The following is a 21,710-nucleotide window of genomic DNA, read 5'->3' on the forward strand; positions in this document are numbered from 1 at the left end:
TGAGTTTGTTTGCTTAGGGTTCACTAAAGGGTTAATTTGGCTGTGCCTGAGCAGCATGCCTGAGCCTGCATGGTTGCTTCCTGCACATTTACAAAAGGTTTCGTAGCACCCCAGGGTGTCCTGGCCCCCCCGATTTATCGTTCTAGTAAGACAAGTGCCTTGGTTGTGCTCTCTCCCTCCCACAGGCTAGGTTTTCCCAGAGTGGGTACCCCAGCAATGACAAAGACAAATCTTTACCATGGTAGGCAGCTCAACTTTGGAACCATTTACTGAGTTTTATGTTCCATTGTTGGCTGTTTAAATCAAGATTGAAAGGTCTGTAAAAGATATGTCCCAGTTGAAGCACTTCAGGGAAGGTCTGTGCCTATATTGTACAAAATGTTGAACTAGAGTAGCAATTTTAATTGATCCTGTCAAGGATGCCACACAACACAAGCATAGTTAGGACTGCAAACATGATTCACAAGATAAACTCAGGGGCCAGCAATGATTTTGGGCAGAATGCCAAAAACACCTGCAACCTTGACTTGTAAGATGTTGGCGTGTCAGGGGTGGACAATGGGGGAGCCACAAGGTGCCCAGTCCTTGTGGCAGTGCAGCCCTAGCCTCTTCCCCACTGCTTCATGGTGTGTACAACAAGCAACTTGCCTTCACATGACACATTTTGGCATATGTGTCAGGGGTTGCCTACTCCTGCCCTAGTGTTACAAGCATTCAGATCTCTTGTGTTCTTTCTGAATTCTTGGCAACAGAAAAACTGCTTAAACTGCTTGTTTCTGTGGTCAAGAAACAAGTGAAAACTTAAGAGTGGGCATTTTCCAAGGGGTGCCTTAACCCTATTGAGTCACTGTAGCCTAAAAAGGTTGCAAACCGCTGGACTAGATAATCACAATGCTCCCTTTTAGTCATATTACGTATACATGCATAACTATAGAAATAGTTAAAAAGGAGAAGCTAAGCAATTTGTTAATTAACCTTAAGGGGTTTTTTTAAGTACCTTTGCGTAAGTGTAAGCTGTTAGGTATTTAAGATACATTTTTCAATGACAGCAATAACTTTAATAAAGCAAGTCAAACAAATGCACAAATTTATATTTGTGCTTCACTGAAGGTATCAGATCTCTGTCTGCTTTAATTGAGTGCAAACCTAAAGTCCAGTCCTTTACACACTTACACACATGCCTAACTTTGCATAAGTGATTAGGTCCTTTGACTTCCATAGAGTTCTATGTGCGTAAATGTTGGTAAATATGTAGCTCAATGATGCAATTTTACCACATTTCATAGAATGTGTTATTTATTCTGTCTTTTTGCTCTGTGTGTGCGCACATAATGCTAAAAAGGATAAAACTAATCAGTCAAAAAGTGGGAAAAATCTGTATAGGTATTTTACAGATCAACCACTCACAAATCTACCTTCATCTTTAATTAAAAATAGTTCCTTTTTTCAGCTCTGAAATCAATAGTATAAATCACAGTTTGTCATATATTTCTGCCAGGGGGAAGATTATTTTTTATTTTCTAAAGATACAAAACTATAAAGCTTTCCTGTATGGTGGTTTTTATGGAGAAACCAAGTTTAATGGCCCAGTGTGTTAGAAAAATGTATACTAATAAATTTTTCACTGACAGGGTTAGTTGCACAGTCATAACAGACTAGGCTCCATTTCTGCTAAGTGCTGTGCAGGTAAAGGGTTCTGCAAAGGGAGAGTGAAAAAAAGGAACCTTAGCTTTAAACTGTGATATTAAAAAGAGAAATTCTATTTGGGATTTTACAAAGCCATCCATGTATCTAGATTTATTTTCTGTGAAATAAATTGACTTAGAGTCAACTTCAAGTTTATCTGGTAGGCCAACATATCCAGCTACAAATATTTGTTATACATATAAATTTTATTTCACGTGCTGTTTTCAAACTATGTAATGTTCCCTTGCATAGTAAAACTATATTTTACAACTTTCATTTATACACATATTAATAACAACAAAGATCTAGATGTTACTATTAGGGGTGCAGCGATAGAGATTTTTTAGGCTGATATCGATGGCCGATTTTTAAAGAGCCATATTGGCCAATACCGATTCCAGTATGCAGTCAGGCAACTTGAAGCCCAGCATCAAGGTGGTAAGTCTGTTGTGGCAGAAGGGGTTGGGGGAGGGAAAAGCTATGGGGGTTGCAGATTGAGGCCCCCATGGTGAGGGAGGGAGTGGGGCTGGGATAGGCGCTGCTCACCGGAGCAGGGTGCAGGGTGGAACTGCAAGCGGCACGTCTCCAGGGTGTGGGAAGGGTGTCAGATTCCGGCACTGCAGGCATCCCGGGAGGGGCAGGGTGAGCTGCCGCTGCAGGGTGGGCCTGGGGTGGTGTCTGGCTTTTCCAAGTGGGGGTTGGGCTTGGGGTGGGCGGCAGTGGTGCTGGGAAGGAGCTATAGGGGGGCTGCAGCCACTCCAAAATTCGCCATAGCCTGACTCCCTGAACCACCACTGCCCATCCTGAGTGCAGCCCGGCTCAGCCCTGTACTGAGAAGAGCCTGGCCCCAGCCTGCAGGAGCAGCCCACCCTCGCTCTGTGGAGATCTGGGGATACGTGCTTCCCATGCCCTCCTGGGGTGCGCACAGCAGCGGGAGCCACCCCCAGGTTATTACTCCACCCCAGGTTGACAAAGGGCTAGCCATAAGCAGTTAAATGCACAATACTCTGGCATATTTTTTTGCCTCTGTCCACATTGTCATATTCTGTCCAGCTTGTCATACTCTTCCCTGTGCATCGTATAGGACAAATCCTATATGCACACAAAACTTCCCTTTCCCACCCCTCTGGATTGTTGTTCATGCATGTTCCATAACAAATTCTAATTTTCTGAAGGCAAGGGCGTGTGAAAAACATGAATGATTTACCTCGAGGTCAAGGGTGGGAACTTAGACCCACCCTGTAGCTTTCTTCCCCTGTAGCTGGCAGCCAAAGGTAATGGCCGATCTAAGAAAAAGGGAGCTGCCAGCTCACAGCGTCTTCATCTCAGACCCCCTGCCTTTCAATTTCCTTATTCTTCTCAATCATCTTTTGTGCTCTCCCATTCTCTGGAAAAGAAACAGTGCTCCCCAGGACACTCCCTGCTTTCAGGTGGACTTTCCTCCTACCACCCTGTTTTGTGTAGTAACAATGTCACTTTCAGTGGTGTACCTGTACTCTTAGTTTGCAGCAAATGAAAGCTAATTGATGGCTTACACTTTAATTCCCTTCAATCAGTGTTTACATGCACAAGTGTTTACATTGCCTTGGCATTCGCTTACTATGCAGTCCCCATTTATCCCCAATGAATTTGTGTACTTCCATATCCACCAAACCCAAGGCCGTGGCTTGGCTATGCAGTCCCCACCCCAAGTGGTAGATGTGTGACTACACACATTCACTGTGGTAAAGGGGCCTGCATAGTAAGTGTATGCCAAGGCACCTGATCCCTGACCAGATCCAGAGGTAGATCTGGAAAGGGTACAGTGGTACAAATGTACCCCCCTTTCATTTGATACCACAGAGCAGCAGTTGGGACTTTTTAAGTTCCTGGAGGAAGTAAGATTCCACTCCCCACTGCTCCTTGACATGTTGTGTCCCTCCCGTTCCCCTTCTTCCCTGCCCATCACTGCTGCTGTTCCTGCTGGCTCTGGGGTAGGAGCCCCCCGCGCCCTTGGAGAAGCACCCCCAGGCTCCAATCCTCCCACCACCCAGCTGGGCTGGGGCCCCACTTACGTTCCACTGTCCCTGGCTGGTCCGCATGGTCAGCTGTTCACTGCAGGAGCCTCAATCTGGCCCCTGCCCCTTCCCTCCCTGACAGACTGACCTGCTGGGGCTGGGGGCGACGGGTATGTGCATGTGTACATGCATAGCTGTCCCCCCAGCCCAGGATCTACTAAAAGGATCTGGGATCTACCTGTAGATCAGGATCCCTGGGTTGGTGACCACTGCAGTAAGAGATGCACTTAGTTATCACAGAATAGTTGCTGCCTGTTAAGTTCACACAATAAGTTGAGATAAATTATTTGGCAGTTTACTTCATGCTGCTTGTTCATGCAGCCTTAGCTGTTCTTGCACAGATTTCAGTTAGGAAACTAAAGCTTTAATGGGGCTGGTCCCACAGGCACAGTTAAACATATGCATTTACAGGATTGTTGACCAGGTTTGTAGGGCAAAGCCTGAACTCTGATTAAACTCATAAATGAAGCAGTGGGCCAAAACAGGGGAAATCTATATTAATTTTGCTGTTATTTTTTGTGCAAATACATCTAAGGTTTCTATATTCCAAAAGGGAAGAAATGGGAGCATTTGGGTTCAGTCTTATGTATTCTGTTCTTGCCACTGAGACAACAATGAAGGGGATGATATTCTTAATATTTTGGACCAGGGCCACTATGCAAGTCCTATACTACTATGCAAGTAACTATTATGTGAGTTTTACAGACTGGAAAGGTCTTCTGGATAAGGGAGATCTTTTAGGGCCATGACGTCTTGCTATGATGCCCCTTTGCACTTAGAAAGTAGTATCAAGCTCTTGCTGTAACAGAAAAATCAAGCTAAGTTTATTTTTGGAAGGATTTACATCTTTTTGGAAGGTTTACATTTCTGAAGAGAGACAATGTATCAGAGACCTCCGCAATGGACTTTCTTATGTGATTAAGCAAGATAACATGGCTTTGGAAAGGTCTGAATTTGATTTTTAGTTATGATTTCTGGGATGGCAGGACCACTTTATATCTACTCTTTCTTTCTTATCTTTTTCTATCCTCTGTTCTCTTTCTATCGTTCTCCCCCTCTTCCAGGATATTTTTTCTTTCCGCTGCAGAAACTTCAAATTACCCCCAGATAGATCAAATTGCCACCCAATTGTGATTTAATCTGCTGTGGTCGTAATCAATTAAATTGTTAAAACATTTAAGGTGCAGTTATTCCTATATTTTAGTAATTATTGTTTAAGGATAGTTAGTTTACATTTCTATGTAGTTGTAGTGGCAAAGTGATGAAGGTATCTTGCTAGAACTCCCAAGGTGTGTGTACCATTAACTATGCCTGATGATGAGCTTTCTTGTTGTTTCAGGTGAATGCCATAACTGAACATGTCAGCAACATCCAAGGTTTTCAACTGTGTTTTGCATCCTTGTGTTTGGAACTCTACAGAGAATGACAGCTCTCCAACCCCACAAGATAAAACATAACAGAGGGATGAGTAAGCAAGTGGCTGAATTGAGAGCAGAGGAAGAAGAATATGGTTTCTTTGTCTTTCCACTTGCAAAACATTTCTTCCCCTGTAGCTGGCAGCCAAAGGTAATGGCCAATCTAAGAAAAAGGGAGCTGCCAGCTCACAGCGTCTTCATCTCAGACCCCCTGCCTTTCAATTTCCTTATTCTTCTCAATCATCTTTTGTGCTCTCCCATTCTCTGGAAAAGAAACAGTGCTCCCCAGGACACTCCCTGCTTTCAGGTGGACTTTCCTCCTACCACCCTGTTTTGTGTAGTAACAATGTCACTTTCAGCTACGATCAAGCATGACTGGGGGCATCTAAACTCCCTGTTTTCCAGGCCTGGGACGTGTATGTAAGATGCCTGCCTGGATATGGGGAGTATCTGAACTCTCAGGGCCTGGGAGGGAAGATACAATGCCTGCTTGTAGTTTTATGGCCCATGGATCTAGAGCCAAGAGCAATGGTCACAAACTCCTAGGAGGAGGTTTCAGACTGGATATAAGGAAAAAAACTTCTTCACAGTTTGTGTGACCAGACTCTGGAATAGACTCCCAGTGGGGGTGGTGCAGGCACCTACTTTGGAGATCTCCAGAAGGAAACTGGATACACACCTTGCTGGGGTTATTTCCTGCCCAGAGCAGTGGGGCTGGACCTGATGATCTCATGAGATTTCTTCCAGCCATAAACTTCTGTGAATCTGTAAATTAGTATTTGGATGAATTTATTATTCCAGGTTTCCCTCGCTTTATGCAGGTTCTGTATGTGCAAATTCACTCTTATGCGATGACCCTCCTTATACCACAAATTCGTTATATGCGAGATAAATTCACTCTTACACGATCAGAGTGGTGGAGGCCCACAGTCACTTGCTTTGTGCGGTGCATTGTGGGAGTGATGTGCACCAAAATATAGTCTTTTGTATGGATCTGTGCTCCTCACTTGTTGTCTTGGACACGTGTTTCTGTAGTTGCTATCCCTGTTATGACAGTACCTTGTGCTTGTGTGTGCTATCTGCTGTTGGTGAGTGCCAAAATTGTCTTGTAAAAGTGGTAGAAATGGGTCTGGGGCTCAGTACAGTCAAGGTCTTGGAACATATCCCTGTTTGTTACATTGTAAAGTGGGTTCCCTTTATGCAAATTTGAGTTACGCACGATTTTCCAGGCACACGTACAGCATAAACAGAGGGAAACCTGTATTAGTAATGATAATATAAAACATAATTTCATCCATATACAACTAATGTCCAAATTCAATTGAGCAAATTCAATAATAATAACAAGCATTTTAATAACAGTACTAATTAATATCACCATTCATTTCAAACAGCAACAATAAAACCAGCGCTGGCTCTTGCTTCTTCTCAGCATTCAAGCTCTAGAAAGAGGTAATTTTTTTTGTGGGGGGAAAATATATAGTTAGATATATAAATATAGATCTCTTTCTCTCTCTATATAGAGCTACATATATATATATCTATATATACAGAGAGATATCTATAGCTAGAGAGAGAGATCTCTGTAATATCTCTCTATATGAAAGAGCTCTCGTAACTGGCACTTTTTAGTAGCCTTATGCTGCAGAGTATTGTATAGATACTTCTACATAGAGAAATATCTATATAGAGATACATATCTATAAATATATAACTCTAGATCTAGATCAAAAATATTTTATATATACATATTTTTTATTTATATGACTTGAAATATTATTTTTTTATATATATATATATACACACACACACACGAGTTGAACGAGATAGAAAATGCTCAGCTTTCGTCTCGCTTTACAGCGAGCAAGACGCCGCAGCCCCCAGCGGCGGGGAACCCAGTCCCTGGGACGCCCCGCCCCGCCCCAGCGGCGGGGGAAGGAGCAGCCTGTTAGGCCGGCCCCTCCCAGGATGCCCAGCGCGCGGCGAGGCCGACGCGCTTGCGCGTTGCGCCGCCGGCTCCCAGCTCAGCGCAAGATGGCGGCGGGCGCGTCGGACCCGCTGGAGGAGATGCTGCTCTTCTCGGGGGAGGTGGACGAGAAGGCGGTCAGCGACCTGGTGGGCTCCCTGGAATCGCAGCTGGCCGGCGGCCGGGGCGCCGTGGAGGCGTCCGCCAGCAGGACCCCGCCGCCGCCGCCGCAGCCGCCGGGCAGCCTGGCGGGGGGCAGCCGCAGCCCGGAGCCGCTGCAGCCCGGGCGTCCCGCGCCTCCGCGCCCCGCCGCGTCCAGCCCGGCCCCCGCGCAGGGGCCGTCTTCGTCCCCGTCCCCCCCGGCGGCGGCGGCGGCAGGCGGGAGGGGAGCGAGTGTAAACAGTAGTAGTGTGCAGCAATCACATGGAGCCGCTCCCCTCACTGCCCCGCCGCCCGCCCCCGGCCCCGCGCCTCTCAGCAACCATGTGGCTGTCAGCGGGGACAGCCCCGGCTCTGGCTCCAGCCCTCCTGCCGCGGCTGGCAGCGCACCCCGCTCTGAGGCTGGGGAGGCCGCCGGGGACAGTGCTGCTGCCCCGTCCGTGTCACTTCTCCAGAGACCGCCGGCGGTGCACGGTGGGAGTGCTGCGTCCTCCAGCGCCCCTGTGGCCAGCCCCAAGCTGGCTTGTGCCCCGGCAGCAGTAACACAAGTTGTCAACCATCAGAGCCCGGCTGCCAGCCACGGCAAGCCCGATGCCTCCACTGCACAGACTAAGCCCCTCACACACAACCCCCTGCCGCCGGCAGTGAACGCATTCCCGAATGCTGCCCCTGCTGCCCCTGCTGGCAGCCCTGCCACCCAGCCAGCCCCAAGCTCGGTTGCTAACTGTGTCCCCGTGGCATCCACCACGGTCACCCTTAACGCGATATCTAAACCCATGGTGAATGTTATAGGGCCGCCTGGTCCTGCTGTTGGCATAGCCAAGCCGGGTGCTGCTGTACCTGTTGTCTCTGCGGTCCCCCAGTCACTGTCCCCCCGGCCTGCGGTGGGCACTGCTCAAAGAATAGTGGCCCCGCAACTGATTGTTAGACCGCCTCAGCAGACCACCATCCAGTTGCCTCCAGGCTTTACTATACCACCTGGTAAGTGGACATGCAATCTTTCCAGGCTTGCTGTTTTTCTTTGCTAACCATTTTTTTTCTCACTGAGATGTTTCAAAGTTGTAGCTGTCCCAGAGATTTGTAAACAGAACTATCGACGCACAGCGTGTGGGATGCCAATAAGTGCCTGCTCGTAGATGAATTCTAATCAACGTGTAACCATTACCAAAAATGTTAAATTGATTTAGGATTTTGTATTGCTGGTGTTAAAAAATCTCTGTTAGCGAAAAGGATGCGTCTTGCTGTATTGTAGGAAGGACAAGAAACACGGTAAGTTAGTTTGCAGTTGTGCTGTACAGCTCAGACCAAAAACAACTGTAACTTCAGTTGCTGATTCATAGATAATCAGGTGTAATTCAGCATCCATGTTTAAATATTGTTAATCTTTCTGTACTCCTAGTGGCACAGAGAAAAGTTCTCTCTATTCAAGCAGCATCTGTCCTGAGGTGCACAGTGTGAGTCATTTAGCATGGAAACCTCTTCATCTCAGAATGTATGCTGTATACAATTTCTGTGCATCTCCCCACTGGGATTTACCTCTAATTCTACAGTAACCATCACATCTCATTCCTTCCATTTGTGGTTCCTTGGTTATTCAGATTTACTGTTACTTGGAAAATGAAACTGTACATGGCATGTGGCTATGTTTGCTTTAAAAATATGAGTTCAGGAAGGTACACCATGAAACAAAAGTTTGCCCATTTATTTTGGTGCTGGCAATTCCTACTTTTAAATTTTTCCTTCAGACTCAGACTTCAAAGAGTATCCTAATATCATGCTGTCATCCTTGGATTCTGATGTCATACAGAAATTTTCCATAAGTTTTGTCTCTATTTAGATTACTGACTTGTTTCTATGAAGTTTAATTGTTTTCTTTTTCCATTAGTATAATGCAACATTCTTCAAGTATTAACGTGTTATGTATTCTGGAACTGTTAATTTCTTGCTTGGAAAGTGTGTGATATATTAGGTAAATGGCATTTGTGTATATTGTATGACAGTGTAAAGATTGGTCTCTAATGCAGTGATGTTTTGAGAAGTTGTGAAGTTGGTCAGAGTTTATGTAACTCCCGATATGTATTTTCTACAATGCTGTTGTTTAGGTTAGGCAAAGTCTTCATGGGTTTTTGTGAACACCTCATTAAATTGGAAGAGCTATCAGATTCCTCTTAGTGAAATTTTTACCAGTTAGATCAGCGATGTCAACTATGTGATCCACAAACCAGATCCCGCTCCTGGTGCTGCTCCCAAGTCTGATGAGATCCACACAGGGCATGGCGCAAGCTCCTGGTGCTGCTCCCAAGTTGATGAGATCCACCCAGGACAATGGCACAAGCTCCTGGTGCTGCCCCTGAGCCTGATGAGACCTGCACAAGGCATGGTGTAGAGCTAGTCCCTGTCCTCCAGCATACCTGATCTTATATCTGCTCCACCTGGTCTGGGACCTGTGTGGTGTGCGGCACAGTGCAGATCCTGGAGTGGCCAGAATGGGCACTGTGTAGTGCAGTCCAGCTAGAGCAGGAGCTCCATTGCATGCATTGTCTGCTCTGGCGCACGTGCCACAACAGGGGCTTGCTGCAGCCAGTCTGAGAGTTGCACTGCACACAGTGCTTGTAGGCACCAGTCTAACTGAAGCAGGTGCTGTGTGCAGCACAGTCTTGGAGCTGCCAGCACAGCCACCACATTCAGTGCAGTCTTGCTGGGGTGGCCACTGCATGCAGCACTGTTGCTGCTCTGGCCGGACTGCACTGTATGCAGTGTCTGTTCCGGTTGCTTTGGGGTCTGTGCTGCATGCAATACAGGTCCCACACCAGCTAGAGCAGCCACTGGATCAGGAATGATGGGAGAGGGAGCAGGAGGGGGCCATGGGCTCTACCCAGCCTGCAGACTGGCCCCATGACACTGATCAAGCCCATGGGCTATAGTTGGACTCTTTATTTTTGTATTTTTTTCCTACTATCTGAAGATGTCATAACTTTGTATTCAAATTCTGAAGTTGATTTCATCAGTGCTTTATTCAGCATTTTGGTTATTAAAACAGAAGGGAAAATGACCCACTGTTCTTGTTCTTGGCAAAAAAAGTATAGATTTGTTAAAGTATTACAAATGAAATCACTAGAATGAGAGTGTATAGATTTTGAACTTTGAATCTATAAATGGCTATTGCCCCTTTATATGTATGACCTTTTTATCTTTTTAATAGTAGGTATCAGTGGAATGTTCTCTTTTTATGCTCATGTAAGTTACTCATAATAAGAACAGGTTACAAGGGCCAGCCCCAGGTTTTTCATTTGGCTGACCTTGCCTTTTGGTAGAACGTTGTTGTTCCTTTGCCCTGCATCATTTGTTATCCCTGTCATACCCCTACTCTTGGATCTTGTCTGCATCATTTAACTAGGTAACTTTATTCTTGCCATTCTGGAGCAGGTCTTGCTCCCTTCCTTCTCCCCATAGACCTAGGAAATCTAGGATTTCTTTCTAGGACCAGCAAATGACATATGTTTTAGCTGGATCTCTGGTTTTAAATGGGGCCAAGGCTGTGTGCTTGTATAAATGTCCCAGCATGGAATCAGAGATGTGGACTGGGAAGACCTCAGGAGGTCATGCAGTTGGCCCCCTTGCTCAAAGCAGTATTGTCCCTACCTATCTAAGCCAGCTTAGACAAGTCAAGTCTAGTCTTAAAACTTCAGGAATAAACCCACAACTACTAGTCATAATACCTGACACATCGACAATACCCTGGAAATTATGACAAGTAAAGGACTGTCCGTGTTGTGCCACTGCACAAGGGTAAGAGGCATTTAGAGCACGTGGAGATTTTTGACTAGGGTCAGTTTGCCGTGACAGGGCAGCAGAGATCAAAATGTGACTACTGTCATAAGAGCAAAGAGATTGACTGGGGGATTGTTGTGGCACGATAGGTTTTACCAGTACAGCAAATTCGACATTTAGGAAGTGTGCTGGTTGAGTAGTGCCTGCAGAGACTTAAGGCTGTTTGGAGGAGTGGTTTATCAACCACTAGTTAGGGCTTTATTAGTGGGACTTTGTTGTATGGGGACACATGCAAGACTGCCAATAGAAGGTGAGTTTACTGGTCAAACGTATTAGGCAGGTGTTGTTAACTGGGGATATATGTACCCCTGGGGGTACCTGGGAAACCCCCAGGGGGTATTCGGCAGTGGTGCAGGGAAGCAGGGCCATTCACCCATGTGTCAGTGGCACTCCCAGTTTCACCCATGGCATTTTTGGGCTTGCTGATTGGTCGCAAAGGGAATCCCCTGCTTGATGATCAGCTGCTGGGGGACTCCCCCCCTCACCTCCCTGCTCAGTGATGGGCCAGTGGACTCCCCGCTTGTCGACCATCTGTCAGGGGTACACCAGCCCAAAAAGGTTGAAAACCCCTGGTGTAGGGTAAGCCTTGATACCAGTTATCTATCTGCTTTTTGCAGTTTAATCCATACCATACTCTTTAGATGTCTGAGTTTTATAGGACCAGTTAAGCCTTCCTTACTTCATTTAAGCCTTTCGGTTCATTTTTATCTTACCAAGTCTTTTCTGGGTGTCTCTTACCAAGTTATTTCATGTAAAGCTGGGGTGTCAAATACACAGCCCATGGGCTGGATCCAACCCATAAAGCCATATGATCTGACCCTTGGTTCTTGGTCAGATGCCACATGCAGAGCCAGTCTGGCATGCACACTGGACCTGGCACTGTGAACGCTGCATGAGGCACAGGGGATCAGTCCAGGACATGCAAGGACAAGCAAGGGATGTGAAAGGTAACAAGAAGGGTTTCTACAAGTTTGTAGTTAGCAAGAGGAGCATCAGGGGAAGTGTGGTTCCCTTACTGAATGGGGGAGGCAACCTTGTGAGAGAGGGTGCAGAAATGGCTGAAGTGCTCAATCTCTTCTTTGCCTTAGTCTTCATTGGCAAGGTCAGCTCCCAGACTACTGCACCTGGCAGCACAGTTTGGAGAGGAGGTGAGCAGCCTTCAGTGGTGAAAGAACAGGTTAGGGACTACTTAGAAAAAATGGATATGTATAGGTCCATGGGGACGGATGGGATGCACCTGTGGGTGCTGAGGGAGTTGGCTAATGTGTTTGCAGAGCCATTGGCTATTATCTTTGAAAACTCACGGCAATCAGGTAGGTCCTGGATGACTGGAAAAGGGCAAACATAGTGTCCATATTTAAGAAAGGGAAAAAGGATTTACAGACCAGTCAGCCTCACCTCAGTCCCTGGAAAAATCATGGAGCAGACCGTCAAGGAATCCATTTCTAAGTACCTGGAGGAAAAAACGGTGATTAGGAACAGGTGATTAGGAACTGGGAAGCAGCTCTGCAATAAAGGATCTAGGGGTTACAGACCCTGGGTATATAGGGGTTACAGTGGATAAGAAGCTAATTATGAGCCAACAGTGCACCCTTGTTGCTGAGAAGACTAATGGCATGCTGTCCCTTTCCTGTAGGGCCATACCAGCAGTGACGGTTGCTGCCTACAAAACCACCCTGTGCCGCTGTGGAGCTGTGCAGCTGGCTACAGGGTGGCAGTGTGGTGGCGGCCAGGTGGCATGCAGCCATCCTCACCACCATCCTGCAGTGGCCATGGTCGCCACTACACTGCCACTGCCCCGTGTCTGGCGGCACAGCTCAGGGGGGAGGTTCTGTACGCAGTAGCCGTCACCACTGGCACGGCCCTACAGGTCAGCAGCACCCCCTGCCCCCCGTCCCTCCCCATTGCTGCAGAGCTGGCCATGGAGCTGTGCAGCTGGCCGCATGCAAGCCTTCCCCTCCCCTGTGCAGGTGGCATGTGTGTGGCCCACATGCGGCGGGCACCACCACACTGCGCCCCGTGTTGCTTGCCTGCAAAGCCCTCCACAGAGGGGCACCCCTGCCCTCACCCCTTGGCCCTGCACCCCTGCCCTCACCCCCTGGGCCCTGCCTCCGGCTGTGGTGTGCTGCCCAGGGCAGGCAGCACATCCCTGCTCTCTTGACCCCATCTTTCCCCAGCCCTGTCCTACAGCCCCCAAGCCTCACTTACCTCTAAGATCCAGGGGTGAAGGGCATGGTTCCACAGTGGCAGTGCTTGCTTGCATAACCCCCCCAAGCAGCACGCAGCCTGCACCACCCTGCACTGCTGCGGAGCCATGCAGCCAGTCACGAGGCTTAAGTAGTGGTGCAGTGGTGGCTGCTGCATGTAAGCCTCCCTTTCCACCCCCCGGCCGGGCAGCACATATGTGGCTCACACATGGTGATTACCACTGTGCTGCTGCTGCGTCCTGCGCTGCTTGCCCACAAAGCCGTGCGGGTGGCTGTAGGATGGTAGTGCAGGGTACAGGGGCAGAGATTGTGGTGGTGGCCCCCAAGTGTGAACCCCCTGTCAGGCCAGCCAGTGCTTGTGTGGCCCTCAGAGTGGCACCCCCGCACAGGGGCACACTGTCCTGCTTCTTGATCTACCCCCGAACACCTTCCCATTCCCTGCCCTGCCCTGCCTCTTCTCCCCCACACACTTACCTGCTGGGGTGGGCATTGTTGTCTGCGTGTCTGGGGGGCATCAGGAGGACTGTGAGGCTTTGGGAGTGCGGGGCACCAGCAGCATGGTGGGGGGCTATGTGGGGCCTTTAATTTTTATCATGAATTTTGGGTTTTTAATCAGAGAATTTTCAATTTTTAATTGAAGAAAACCAGGATCCCTGCTTATGAGGAAAGGCTGAGAGAACTGGACTTATTTCATCTAGGAAGAGAAGACTGAGAGGGGACTTAACAGCAGCCTTCAACTACCTGAAGGGGGGTTCGAAAGAGGATGGAGCTGGACTGTTCTCAGTGGTGGCAGATAACAGAACAAGGAGCAACGGTCTCAAGTTGCAGCAGGGGAGGTTTAGGTTAGGTATTAGGAAGAATTTTCTCAGTAGGAGGGTAGTAAAACACTGGAACAAGTACCTTTATTAACCCAGAGAGGTTGTGGAATCTCCGTCCTTGGAGGTTTCCAGAACCCAGCTAGACAAAGCTTTGGCTGGGATGATCTAGTTGGGGATGGGCCTGTTCTGAGCAGGGGGTTGAACTAGATGACTTCCTGAGGTCCCTTCCAACCTGAACTTTCTATGATTCTGTGTGCTGTATTTGGTGCCCACACCAGACCAACCTTATGCATTGTCTCCAGGGCTGGTCCAGATCAGTCTGTGCTGGCACAGGCATATAAGGCCACTGCAGTGAGGAGCTATTTGCTGCATGCCTGCCATGCTGGCATCCTGTGTTGCGTGAAGCACCAGAAGTGCCAGGTTCGATCTGCATGCCAGGTCGGCTCCACATGCTGCATGTGGCACCTTGCCCATGGGCCACATGTTTGATGCCTGCTTTAGGTGAAATAACTTGATGAGGGACACCTAGAAAAGACTGGCAGCAGAGATGGCCAGGGTCAGTCTGGTGGGGTGCCACGTGCAGTACACGCCACATGCTGGCCTTCTGGGCTGTGTGTAGTGCTGGGTCCAGCCTGTATGCATCTGTAGTGCAATCCTGGAGTGGGACTGGCATGCATTGCTTGCAGCACAGGGGGCTGGCATGAAGAGCATGCTGCACCCCACCGCACCAGCCCTGTGCTCTGGCATGGCTTGATCTGGCTGGCAGACCATTCCAGGGATTCTCATCCAGCCCAAAGGGCAAAATGAGTTTGACACCTGATGTAAAGTGAAGTTATAATGCTGACCATGATACTGTAGCAAGATGAGCATTTATGTTAACAGTTAATTAAATGCAGTGATATTATAATGTGAAAGAAGGAATCTGTGTCTGGTCTGTTAGAAGACTGAAGCCTTAAACATGCTTAATTTTCTTAGACTGAATGCATGGAAACCAGTCATGTCACTGATTTGTTGCTATATGTTCTAATTCATAGAAAATTAAATATTTTGGGCTCCTTGTCCTTGCATTCTCTATTACCCAGTAAATATTAATTGACCTACAACTTAATATTTATGTTTGTTTACACATTTATGATCAAAAGTCTTTTTAGAAAATTAAATTAACTCATTTGATTTGCACAAAGTAAGATATTTTTATTATCTATTTAAGGTGTTGCAACACAGATGCATTTATTTTTTCTGAAAGACCCGACAAAGAATGTCTTGCATTCAGAGGCTTATTTAACTTTATTCCAACTACATAGTTGGTCCAATAAAAGATATCACCTTAAGAAATCTTTGACTCTCATATTTTTAACTAACAGTTTTCAATATCAGAGAATAACAAAACTGAACAAGCTTTAGATTTTAGCCTAGAATGTGGGATCAGAACCTAAAGAGACTTACACCTTTGGTTTACTAAATTAATTCAGTGAGACTTTGACTTCAGTGGGATGATTCCCGTGTGAAGTTGAGGCCAAAGTTTACAAAAAAGAAAATGAAATAGGGCAGAGGACATTTAGTGGTGGCTAAATAATCCTCTTATATGTGTCAGTTATATCTAATTCAGCACCTTCTTCTGTAAAGCTATTTCTGTGTTTCAGTAAAGCTGGAGTATGAAAAAGGGAAATATCAGATGCCATTTTCTTTTTATGGGACTGACTGTCTTCAAGATTTAATTATTGCAGAGTACTCGGCTGCCTGGGAAGGTTACTAAAAAGTGCCAATTACCACAGAGTGTAGCATCCTCCTGTCCCTTAGGAGGTTATGGACTCAGAAGGGAGTTACTTGCTGAAGCTTGGATTCTGCACTGAATTTGCTAGCACAGATTCCTGTACCAGTGTGCAGCTTTCTTCCTCTGTGTTGACACAAGTGTCTCTGCCAGTTAATCAGGTCCTAAGATTGAGATGCAACTCTCACCTGTGCAGGAAGACTACTTAAATGGACTTTCTGTAGGGAAATAAGGGAGGTGAAGGGAAAATACTCTAAACTAGGAGGAGTCAGGAGTCAATAGTACAGACTGTTCCCTTATTGTAACTACCCCAGCCTGAAGACACATCTTAGTTTTCTAGGTAGGGCTCCTGGCCATTGGATCAGTATTAATGATGATCCAGTCATTGTTGCAAAATACTTCCACCCCACCAGACTCTTTGGAACCTAACTTTCTGCTGCATAGGTGATGTATATATCTACTGAATAGCTGTTTTACTAGCTATTCAGTATCTCACACACACATACTGTAAGGTCTCTTGCAAAGAAGGTCTTGGAGGTACTCATGACAGTTAGGTGAATTTTACTCTGAAATCAGTGCTGGCAATATTAAACCCACTCAAGCCTTCTGGCTTTTCTAGGAAGAATCTTGTACTTGTTTTTATTGCCTCTCAGTGCATATATTAACCATAAGGTACTTAAACCTTTGAAGCTAAACAAGCTCTGATATTATAATTGACACTTATGTGTTATAGTTTTATAGTCTAGTTTATTCTGTGAACTGTTATCTTTTCAGATTGTTGAGATACCTGAGGTGGCATGAGAGAGGAAGAATAATTAACTTGGGAGGATATTTTTTTTTAAATCTGCTTTGGAAAGAAGTCAATGACCATTTATTTTTTTATATAGACCCAGCCATGGCCATCTGTGCCTCTTCAAGATCTGATTATTGCAGGGTACCTCTGCAACATTGTAAGGCCACTAGAAAGTGTCAGGTACTGCTGTGTACAGCTGCCTATTATTCTTAATTGTTTTGCCCATGGACCTATTTCTTTTATGCTCTAGAGATTGTAGTAGCTTCACTTAGTTTCCTGGAGCAATTTGAGATCTTTGTTTGATTTTCTAAAGCTCTAATTTGTATCCTTGGAGATTGCCTTTCTCTTTGTGGTTTTTAGCCCAGCAGTTGATATTAGGAGGCTCCACACTGAGGTTAGTGAGGTTGTTTTGGCATAGTAGTTTATCCATTGCAGGAATGGAATGTATATTTGTATGTCCGGGGGCTGGAGACAGGAGGTTCTTAGCAAAGCGGGGTGTTCAGCTCTGGAATTTGTTCCTGACTTGATACGATAGTGCCCAAGTTTCCATCTTCTTCATAAAATATTGCAAAACATTCTGTTTATGCTCTCTAATTACCCCCTAAACCTATCTGCTTTTTTATGAAGAGTTGTTAAATTAGGGCAGTAAGTGGTTTTGTTTGCATGGGTTAATGTCTATAAAGCAGACATTTAATGTAGCACTTTGCTTTTCTTTTCTTGTAAATGAGCTTATCAGCTGGCTCATGGTTGTATCTCTCAATTAAGGAAATATGAGGAAGATCTTCCATCTTTGTTCCCTCCTGGGCATTTTGGGGAAAAAATGAGGAATTTAGACATAATAGACTGGTTATTTGATTAATACTAATTGATTTTGAACATATGTCATCAACAGAATTAACAAAAATGAATTATCTCTCTAGATGCTTAATTGCGCTTTGATTTTTAGCTAGGAAAAGTGTCCAAAAATTCTGCCTTACTCTTGGCTTTCAAAAATCCCTCTTTTCTCCTTTGATACTGGCTTTGCCACTCGTGTCTTTCTTGCATCTGGAGTAGATTACTCCAAAACTAGTGATAACTGCAGAGGCTTTCCTGACGATATAAAGTGCTGCTTCTTGTACTCTGAGCAAGATAGACCAGAAACATATTCTGTATGCTTTTGCACACTGCAGTGGTTTATGGTGACTTTCCATAAAGTGGTAAACGATCTGGGGTCCAGCTTCACCTCTCTTGGTCATTCTCTGCATCTGCCTTCCAGATTTGCTGACCCTAGAGCATAAGAAAATTTAAGACAGATTTCTAGGGTGAAGCTTAGTAGAACTGACCACTTAGTATGTTAGGATTTTGCCTCTGGAATTTCTATTAGAAACTTATCTGAGTGTATGCCTTTTTACATTCACAAAGAATTTGGTGATATCCTGGCTTGTCAAGAATCTACAGTAATTGCCAGATTTGTTCCTCCTTGTCCTTTGTATGCTTAGGTGCTTTGGGTGTGGTGCTGGTGGTGGGTATTGTCAGTTGCTTCCTGCTACATGGGGAGAAAAACTTTTAAGAGTCATGTATATTGCTTAGTGATATGTATAGTGCTTAGTGATAGACATGCGTAGTAAATGTGTGTAAATGATTTAAGAAGTGCTTAAATAGTTGGAATGCAGGATACACAAATAATGCATCTGGTGCAGTGTATACATATACACATTTTCCAGCCGAGCTGTTTTAGTAAAACTATCATGTCATCTTCTTTGGAGTGTCTATATACCACACACTTTGTTTTGTTTTCCCGGACAGCCGAAGCAAGTTTATGGAATAGTTAGGTTAGTTCTAGTATTATAACATTGCCTCTAATTGTCTCTCTAAGTTTTGTCACTATCTTATATGCTTGGTTGATTAACTGGTACATTTCTACTGTACATATGTAAACAAACTTGTTATAATTAAAAGCTAAAGTGTACCTCTTTTTCTGCTAATATTGCTTTTACTTTATGATGCATTTACTTTATACCATAATAAAAACATCAAGAAAGATACAGGGTGAATTATAAAGTTACATGGTAACGTATGTGCTTTTGATACTTAATAATTATTTCTTCTGTGATCATTTTCATTAGGGATGGTGTTGGTGCGCACTGAAGCTGGACAGCTTGTCATGGTACCCCAGCAAGCTTTAGCTCAGGCTCAAGTGCAAGCTCAAGTACAAACCCAGGGGCAAGGGCCCACCAGCATTTCGCCCAGGCTTTCAGTCCCTACAGGTGGCCCAGTTTTTCGTTTATCAACAGCCCAGGTACGTCTTTGGCTTCTCTGATTAGCATTGTTGTTTATGAAGAACACTGTCTTTAATCTGAACTTTTATGTAAATGTTGTTTCCCCACACTTTCTTTCTTGCACTGAAAAGAAATTACAGAGGACGGAAATACCGTATCTTCTCTTATATCAAAGTCAGTCTAGTTTCAGGAGGCCAGGACATGTCCATTTTCTGTATATGCTTCCATTTCGAGACCTATGTAGTTTTTGTCTGAGTCCCCCAGGGCTGTGAGGTCATCAAATATTGTAAGGTAAGCAGATTGAAATGGAGTTGAAACTTGGTGTGGACATCTCCAAGGAAAACAAAGGGGCTATGGATTCAGTACTTTTATATTTTTCATATTTTGGGGTCATATACATCTTTTTAAGTGTGTTATGCTACTGTGTAACCATATGGTTCCATGTTGTAATAATGAAAAAATAACACTTTTTGTTAGTATCACTGAATTGTAATCTCCCCAGTACCTGTCAGAAATTGTAGTATTGTTCTTAATTATTTTGTTTTTCTTTTCCTCTAAATACATTTCCTATTCCTTCATGTACTGTCTAGAAGTTTGCCCCATACTCCATTTTCAGAACTACTTTCCTTTAAGTCAGTTTTGATCTAATTACCCATCATGATATTTTGGGAAAGTTAAAATATACCCTGTTCTTTTAGTCATTTCATATTCTATTACACTTTATCTAGCATACATTGTTGATCCTTATGTACTGTCAAGATTACAAATTGGGTTTGTATTTTGTCAGTCTGTGTTGATTTAAATGGATTGTGGTATTCCCCAAACTATTTCTTAGAAATTGCTGTAGTTTGTTAAAATCTTAACTTATTTCAACACAAAGGTAGATTCTTTTCTGTGGGGAAGCAGTTGCTATTTAATTTCTAAAGTGCTTCAAGATTCTTGTAATTAAAAGTGGTTTGTTAGCACAATTTTTTTTCAATAAATGATGGCAGCTTAGAGATAGTATTTAGCTTGGCTACTTTGGGCTATAACCTAAATCTAAATTGTTTGTGGTATTTTTAATGGACAACTTAGACCGACAGTAAAGGGGGCTAGCATTTACAGCCCATTTCAGAGAAGCCCTGGAAAAGATCAAAACTAGCCCATGCTAGTTTCCTAAAGCATTTTTGACAAACTTCATTTAAATACAAGCAACGCCTACCCTCATGCCTTCTTTAATCTGTGTGACTGCTTTGTCTCTATCTTTGCATTTTTGGGTGTAAATACCAATACAATCAAATTCTGACAGATGACCCAAAACTAAATGAATAGCAGGGAAAAAGTACCAAACTAGAAAAGGACTTGAGATTAGAGCAGTTAATAATAATATAAATATAAAATGGAGTTTGAATGGTGGGGTAGTCTTAAAAAAGATGGCGTCGCTGTATAAAAATGTAATTTATTCTTATCTACTTAATACTGTTCTAATATTAATTTTTCTTGTAACGGTAGTTGCTGTGGCCAGGATTTATAATCAAGGTTGAAGTAGGAAATGTTTAATAGAGTACTCTAATATTAAGAAGGAAAAAGGGGAGAATAAATTCAGGATTACAGGTGTAGGGTGCATTGAAAGTGTAGGTGGTTTGCTCTGTAAATGTATAGGTAGCACAGTGTACTGCCACACAGACTGGAGTTTGGGTCCCAAACCTAATGCTAAAATGTCGTGGACAGCAAGCATTTGGGAGCTGCTTGTGTTATAGTGTATTATATTGTATATATGTGATCATTTACCTTTGGCTAACTTGGAGCAGCAGTAGAAGGAGGTTAACCCTGCTACTGCTGCATTTTATACATTATGTTAGAATCAAGCAGCAATGTGAATGTTGACTATCCTAGAGCTTGTAGTAGTTTCAGTACTTTGTAATACTGAAATAGCTATATAGTTGCTCATGTGCACTGAGAGTTCTGTGTAGCACCTGTGATATTGTTTCTTCCCTTTTGTTAACACCATGTGTATTTACCATGATTTATTAATAAAGATGCTTAAATAAATAAAACAAAGTCCTTGGGAAAATTAAAATTGAATTTATTTAGCCTGAAGTTTTAAGTGGACTATAGATTTTTCACTCATACTGCCAATTGCAATCTTTTTGTATGCATTTGGTCTTGAGAAGAAATTATTTAAAAACAGTCACTAGAAAAATTTTGTAAAACCAGAAAACTGAATCCTTTAAACAATGAAGGCTTTTACTACATAGGAGTTATAGTTGTGTTTAATTCTTTTGGAAGGCTTATTGCTTTTCCTCTTTTGGAGGAAATGTATGATGAGAAACATTATACTAAGCTTTTAGAAGCAACTGTAATTTCATTTTTTCTGTCTAGTGAATAATCATGATTGGTCAGGAAAAAGAATCTAATTCTAAAAGTTCAGCAAATAATGTATGCTGCAAAGCAAAGCAAAACAAAATGCTGTATCCAGAAAATGTCTAATAGCCAGAACTATTTTTTCTTTTGGAGTATACTTCTGACTTGTCAGGAATATACAGGGTTTGTGAGTTTAACTGTTTTTGTCAGTGAAAATGCGTAAGGTAGGGGAAATACTTTTCCCATACATGGCCCTAGATCTCTAAAGTAAAATTTATGAGTCTTATTCTCTTCAGTTATTCACTCTGAAACAGTTTGCTTTAACATTAGGTAGAAGGCAGGGCAGGGTGAAAATATAGACTCACACATGGAGACACGAGCTTTTGTGGGCTCCTGATTTCATAAG

General features: G+C 44.2%; 1 protein-coding gene across 7 annotated transcripts in view; it reads left to right on the top strand.

Moving 5' to 3' along the window:
- Positions 1-7,176: 7,176 nt before the first annotated feature.
- LOC149857152 (transcription initiation factor TFIID subunit 4-like) overlaps positions 7,177-21,710 on the top strand; it is a 206,863-nt gene continuing 192,329 nt past the window's right edge. For all 7 annotated transcript variants that reach the window (XR_016444134.1, XR_016444135.1, XM_090062592.1 and 4 more), the window contains exons 1-2: positions 7,177-8,264; positions 18,809-18,981. Coding sequence is in view for 5 of the 7 variants with exons in the window: in XM_090062592.1 (XP_089918718.1) it covers positions 7,193-8,264; positions 18,809-18,981 (1,245 nt within the window). In the remaining 2 variants the exon portion in view is untranslated. The remainder of the gene's footprint in view (positions 8,265-18,808; positions 18,982-21,710) is intronic.

Source organism: Crocodylus siamensis, chromosome 9 (assembly GCF_052110815.1).
Source record: "Crocodylus siamensis isolate JL-2025a chromosome 9, ASM5211081v1, whole genome shotgun sequence".
Taxonomy (NCBI): Eukaryota; Metazoa; Chordata; order Crocodylia; family Crocodylidae; genus Crocodylus; species Crocodylus siamensis.